The 7,028-nt window shown below is 37.8% G+C and overlaps 1 protein-coding gene across 3 annotated transcripts in view; it reads right to left on the bottom strand.

Annotated features, from left to right (window-relative positions):
- Nucleotides 1-203: 203 nt before the first annotated feature.
- Nucleotides 204-7,028, bottom strand: part of NAV3 (neuron navigator 3) — a gene marked incomplete at its 3' end in the record, with an annotated part of 362,964 nt that continues 356,139 nt past the window's right edge. For all 3 annotated transcript variants that reach the window (XM_082850415.1, XM_082850416.1, XM_082850417.1), the window contains 2 exons: nucleotides 4,904-5,107; nucleotides 204-323 (listed from right to left, as the gene is read on the bottom strand). In XM_082850415.1, the coding sequence (XP_082706541.1) occupies nucleotides 204-323; nucleotides 4,904-5,107 (324 nt within the window). The remainder of the gene's footprint in view (nucleotides 324-4,903; nucleotides 5,108-7,028) is intronic.

Raw genomic sequence — 7,028 nt, 5'->3', positions numbered from 1 at the left:
GAAAGGAAAGCAAGTTACACTTCTGTGTCAATTTAGCATCTTGGCGATTCAAACTTAGTTCTACTGCCTCCTTGGAGACCACGGCCCTGGATCAGGGCCCTGGACAGGGTGCTTTCATATTGTCAGTGGTTTAGTGAAAATACCTTACTTTTTAACCTTTTTTTTTCTAAAGCATAGTCTTTTCCACTAACTTTTTTCACCCTCTAGAGGGTAGATTCAAGAGACGAATCCAAAACGTCTTCATGGTGGCTGGTGCTATCACTGTCGCAGCTTTGTGTGCCCGAGTAATTGGCTGCTTCTTGGAGTTTCATTAGCATGTTCATCTGAAGAGAGAAAAGGAGACATCGATGGAGGCAAAGATGCATCGAGGGAGCCAGTCCCAGAAAACACACGGCCCCGAGCCACACGGACGACCCATCTCATCCCCTCCAAGGGAAACGGAAACAAATTGTAGATTTTTACTAGTTGCCCCTGGCTCCTACACGGTTTCTCCCAAACACGACTACAATAGCAAACCATAAGGACAAAATAGGGCCTCCGCATAAGTCTTTTATTTGCAGTTGTAAATGAATACAGCTCCAGCAGGGAGAGGGGAAAGGAAACTGTATCACAGCTGGACATCTGGGCTCGTGGCTGGAGAGTACACCAAGCCGCCCAGCTCTTTGGCTGCGAGAAGCAGAAAGCACTGAATGACAACTGAAAGTCCTGAATGTTCCTACAGGCAGATGCACACACGGGCTCCTGGACACGGTCCCTGGAGAGGAGGTGGGGATGGAGTGGAATGGAGGCCCCCATCTGCTGCTTAGGAGCTGACCTTGAGAGGTGACCAAATGAAGCCGACCATGAACGTTGGAAGAGGGAGAAGGGAAGAATCACTGTCAAGTTTCTGTGGTTGTTGAATGTCTGGCTAAAATATGATGGATAACTCACTGAAAACTACAACCACCTTCTGGAACAAGAGCGGCTGTCTCAAGTTTCCCAGCCTTATAGGCCAATGGCAAAGTTTGTTCTCATAAAAGGGACGTAGGCGTGAAAGCAGCTGGGGAGAAAGACAGCTAGCATTTCCATGTATTAGAAAATAAAAGGCAGCCACCTTGCTTGGATTTTGATAGATATGCAGATCCACCGGTAGGGATGGAAAAAGAAAGACTGTTTAAAAGTGAATCATGAATAAATGGTTCAACAGTTTTAGAAAGCACAGAAAAAATGGCACATGCCTTCGGGAGGGTTGTTTTCTTATCAAGGGTTTCTGTAAATTGTAATAATGTTTGTATTGTTTAATGCATGCTAACTTTGCTATTTCATAATGTAATCAAAGTTTTTTGGGTTTTGTTTCCAACTTAGAAATACAGGGAATCTGATCCCAAAGAAAGGAGAAATCTAAAAAGGATTCCTTAGTCATATGTTAGGCTCTGCATGCTTGTATGCTCAGCGTAAAATGTGTGTTCAAAAAAGACCTGTGAAATAAAATGACAAACTGGTAATTACCAATTCCAGCAAGGATGCCTTTCTGACGAAGAAGCTACAGTTACAGCATATTTTAAAGTCATTTTAATATTCTTCAGGACAATATTTTTCAATATAATTTTTTGTCTAATTCCCTGAATTTATTAAACTAGCTACATAAAGATATGAAATTAAAGTAGTTGGTGATAACCTCTTAAACCCAGTGAGTCAAAAAGCTAAATGTCTCCATTAATATACTGTTTCTCTCTTGCCCTCTCTCTCCTCTCTTCTTTGTTTCTCTGTCTCTCTCGTGCGTGTGAGTGCATACACACACACACACACACACACACACACACACACACACACACACCTACCTTCATGCACATTCATATTCTCTTTTTCCTTTCTTTTGTCAATCCCTCCCTTATTAGTAGCCGGCTGTATATTCAAGCATCTGGGTGAAGATGATTTGTAAAAGAGAATTGTGTTTTGAGCACCTTCCAAGAGCAGAAATGGTTTCAAGGGTTGTGCTTCTATCTCAGTCACAAATGCTTGAAATCACTTGAATGCTGACTGTTGTAAAAGTTTTACCGTGTAATAACAGTATTATTAAGGTCTTAATTTTTGAAAATGGTGCCATATATGCACCATATATATGTAAATATGTTCTATTAGAATAAGTTCAGAATCTCAGATTCATAATAAATACATATGAAGGCTTTACTCTGCCTTCTCATAGGGTTGCTTTGTACATTCAAGTCAAAGGAGATCACAAGAGGGAGGTAAGGTTCTATACCATTCAGCAGTCACTCGGATAGATCATTATTCTCTACAAAGGTATTTCCTTCCTCTCTTCCCCACTCCTTCTTGCCCATACCCAGGGTCAGAAATATAACGTCTTACAGTTGTAACACCTCCGTCAGGTCCTTATCATCCCTGGTATTTACACATCTGCTAGTCTCCCAGCCTCCATCCTCTCTCCTTTAATCTGCCCTCTATTCTATTATCAAGGTGATCTTTATAAACTGCAAATCTAATGAGGTAGTCCCTTGCTCAAAAACCTTTGGTGGCTCCCCATCGTCTGCGTGATAAAATTTTAACTTCCTACAAGATAAACAAGGCTTCACATGATTTTACAATTGCAGACTTCTGTAGCTGTAATTCCTCCCGTCCCTTTTGTTCTAATCCCAACAATCTGTATACAGCTCCCTAAACTCATTATTTTTACTGTACTGTTCCATCACGTTTCACGTGCTATTTTCTTAATTTTGGATCTTCCCCACCCAACCCCATGATGAGTTTCTATTCATCCTTCCAGACCTAGCTCAAGCCTTTCCTCCTCTGGAGCTTTCTCCTAATCACTTCCTCAACAGACTCACAACTCTATCTAGGATATATCTATCTAGGATATACTTCTATCATTATTTTACTATAATTTATATATATACATGTCTCTCTCCACGGCTGGACTGTGAGCTTCTTAAGATCAGAAATGAGATCTAATTTATTTTCTGATCACCAGGTCTTAGCCTTGAGTACATACTTATTATTTACTAATATTTACTGAATGAATGAAATTAATGAGTTTGTTGATGATGAATACACATTATATTTTTAAACACTGTGAGATGTGCCAAACACTTGCATCCGTGTTCAGATTCAAAAATATATTACTGACATTAAATAGTAGATTTTTTTCTGATTTAGATTGGACTGCAAATATGTTTTCACCTATGTCAATAATTATAAAAATATAGAGCAATAAATGCGGAGAGGTACTTACTTCTCTATCAGAATGTGCCTAATTCAAAGATTTTTAGATGATAAGGTTTTTGTCATTTAACATGTCAGATATCATAACCCCTTGTTCCTTAAGATGTTTAGGTGAGCAGCAGGTTAGGAATCAGAGATATTTTTTACCCAAATTCTCATTCAAAATGTGGAGATCCTGATCTCTTTTCCATACTAGAAGACAAGAGCATTCTGAGCCAGGGAAAGGAGTGATTAATGGGTTTAGCTGACCAGGACTATGGGAATTGGGAAAATTTAAGACATCCCTTAAATGTCCCATACTCTGTAGAGTAACCCTGAAAACAAACCTTATAAACACCTCACCTTTATCAGGAACTGTATTAAAATCTGAAAAAGGAGAACTGGAATTTATAAAAAATTCAGAGGAAATAACCCATATTTGTCCTCTAAGGCTTAATTTTACTCTATTACATTTTAATCATCCTATCAGGAATTACTTAGTGTCTGCTCACAATTATGCAGAATTCAAATCAATTCCACCACCACTGTTGATTTCTAGCTACGTATGAGCTAAAGGGCCAGATACTTGTTATAAAAATACAACTCCAGGCCCTTAAGAAGTTTATAGCCTAGATCAAAAGTCCAAAATAAGAGATCCCTGGGCTCTAAGTAGGTCAATGTTTATATCTCTGTGACTTTATGGAACTTCTTGAAATAGTATGCAAAATCTTCTGTGTGTGTCCATTTTGTTGGGAAAAAAAATCATGAAACTTTATCAGATGGTTCACATATAAACCCCCAAATATTCAGAATGATCAGCTGAAATGATGATGACATATACATGTCGGGGTTGTTGGTATAAGGGTATTCCACAAGATAGCAAGTCATTTTCTGTCTTTAGGTATAGTTATAGATTATGATTTTAATCATTTCCTTTTTTGTTTGTTTTAAGTAACATAATGACCTTTATCTCAGCATGTCTTCTTTCTGTATTGGTTTCCCAGTGATCCCTTTAGTCAGAGAATAGTAAGCTAACAAACACATTACGTTTGATACCAATCTATGGAAAGTCATCTCTAAAAATAAAATATACATACAAAAATAAAGTCATTTTCCTATCATGTACTTAATATTTTCAGAGTATTCATACTTTAGAGTTTTACTGACTTATATTAAGCCTTTCATGATTGCAAACTGAGCAAGGCAGAGAATAACGTCCCTTTGATTTCAAGTCAGTTTATTCTTCCCTACTGTTGCCAACAGAGGACTAATTCTAAATTTAGTCAGATACGTGTAAAACATTCTTTAGTTCTTCAAGCATACATTAGATTATATTCTTTTGGTTTCTTTCATTTTAGAACAAAATTCAGTTTTCTCTTACATACCTAATGAATTGAGTACTGAATGTTTAAAATTTATTGATTTATTTACACAATTTTCTGCATAATAAAAGAAAAATTATGGCCGCAGAGTTCAGCCTGGTTTCAGTGTTTTTTGATTATTTTTAAGCATATGAGTTTGGTCTTTCATTTTAAGAGTTTCACCCAATGAAACTAGGCCAAAGGTAAAAATTTTAAAACTGAGTACCAATATCAGGACAGTTTCAAATATTACCTAGGATAACTAATGTCTCTGATGCATAAATACTAATGACCGCACACTATAGTCAAGATTATATAGGAAGAACCAAACATCAGCTTCTTACCAGGGGATCCCCCTCTGTGTCAGTTTGTGGAATGTGCTTTGAGGTTGTAGCTTCCTTTGTGGATATGCAGCCCTCATACCCAACATCTTCTGGTCTCAGCTGAAGTAATGCTGGGCCCTCCTGAGGCAAAGATGCTGAGCTCCATGGGTATGTATCAAGCACCCACTTTGAGGGATCTTCCCAGGGTGCTCGTTTCCCATACATCTAAAAAGTGATCACAAATTTAGCACACATAAAATGCATTTCTATTCAGTACAAAAGGTGACTACTAACTGATTCCTTTGCACACTGAGTTCCTATGGGACTCAGGGGAGTGAAGTGTCCATACACAATTTTCCAGATTTTAAACATATCTCTCTCTATATAGTTCACTTAAAACTTGAAGGCTAGACAAAATAAAGCTTGAGACAAAATAAAGCTGAACACTTGGGATAGATTATCAACATCTGGAGGAGAGCATGAGGGAGCTTTATTTTAAATACATGAAGAAATGGCTGCCCCATTTGTCTTTGTTAGTAATTTTACAAACTAAAAGAAACCTCATCATTGAGAAAGGAAAGTTCCAGTAATGGAGAAATTGAAAAGCTAGACACTAAATAGCTTTCTTTACTAAAGTGCACTTTGGAAAGATGGTGAATAAAAGAGACTTCTTTCTCTGTCCACTTCATTCTACTCAAATTTTTCCTTGAAAATAAGAATCCTTTCTCCGACAACCATTTCCCTCAGATTAACTTCCTCTATAATCTCACTGCTTCCCATTAAAACTCTTTTTAGATATTTTTTTATAAGGCCACTAGTAAAAGAGGAGAATCATGGGAAATGAAAGATTTGTCAAAACTCATATGGAGGGAGAAAATTAATAGAAAGAGATTATAAAGTCTGGTTAAAGTACTGGCAGTGGAGTAGAGGGCAGATGAATCCAAGCGATATTAAAGAATTTTTAAGCTGAAGGCAAAGCCAAAACCAAACTGGGAAGGGCACACTGAGGAGAAAGAGGTTGATGGGACTCGGTAAAAAAAAAAAAAAAAGTATAAGCCACAGGGGCACAGAAAGAAAAGTTAAAATTAAGAGAAGAGGACAGTAACATGGGTACGCTAGTTCTTTAATGGACTCTCCTACTCCACTGAGGGCAATCCTGGTCACTAGGTGTATACACATCTTGGTCGTGGATGGCACAGAACACCGTGTTAAGTGTTCTATGTGGCTTCTTGTGGTTCAGTGAGACAAAAGCAAAATGGCGGACACTGAGGCCATGAAAGCCCATGGCTGCCTTGGAACTGTCTTTTGAGTTTTTCCCGGAGAAGTTGTATGACATTGTGGCAGCTTGTCTTAAGAAAAAAAAAAGTTCAGGTCTTGATAGCTGTGCATTTCTTTAGGGGATGATGGTAGGGGTGGCAATGGTTAGTTTTCTTTTTTTTTAATAGTTCTCTTCTTGTAGAGCAGAAAATTTCTCTCAGTTAAAAATCTACTTTATAGAGGATGTAAAACATAGCTTGCTATACAACTTAAACTAATTGAAGCAAAGCATATAATTCTTGGAAAGGAAATGACGCCAGCCTTTTAAAGAATCATCAAGGACAGCAAAATTGGGGGTGGCCAATAGAAAGCTAAACAGGCTCAATTCTATATTTCAGAGTAAAATAGATGCTATAGAAGAAGAATTGAAAGAAATGAAATTTAAACATTCAGAAGGAGATAACCTGATTGTTGATGTTTCAAGAAAGATAGAATCATCAGAATAAAAATTGAAATCCAGTGCATCACCAGTGTTTTTTTCAACTAGAACATCTGGTAAAGTGTATTCCCCATACGGTTCTCCATCAAAGTATCAGCCTTCATTTGAAGAGAGCTTTTTCTGTTCCTCTCAACTCAGATTTTCATCTTTGTGAACATGCTTTGTTTTTCCACCTCTTGTTCCAATTCATGGTTCTTTGTTGCCAGGATATCCAAGGTAATGGTTCATGACATGTGTGATTCCTTTTTTTCCTGTTCCTCCAGAAGTCACATATGGACCATCCCAAGAACATCATCTGCCAACAGACTTCTGGTCCAGCATATCCTTCAGTAGCAATGAGAACTCTCTACTCACCAAAGGGTTTTCCTTTTTCTCTCCAAGTGCTGAATT

This window comes from Leucopleurus acutus (genome assembly GCF_964270905.1).
Source record: "Leucopleurus acutus genome assembly, chromosome: 11".
NCBI classification, from domain to species: domain Eukaryota; kingdom Metazoa; phylum Chordata; class Mammalia; order Artiodactyla; family Delphinidae; genus Leucopleurus; species Leucopleurus acutus.
This window is presented reverse-complemented; position numbering and strand designations above follow the sequence as displayed.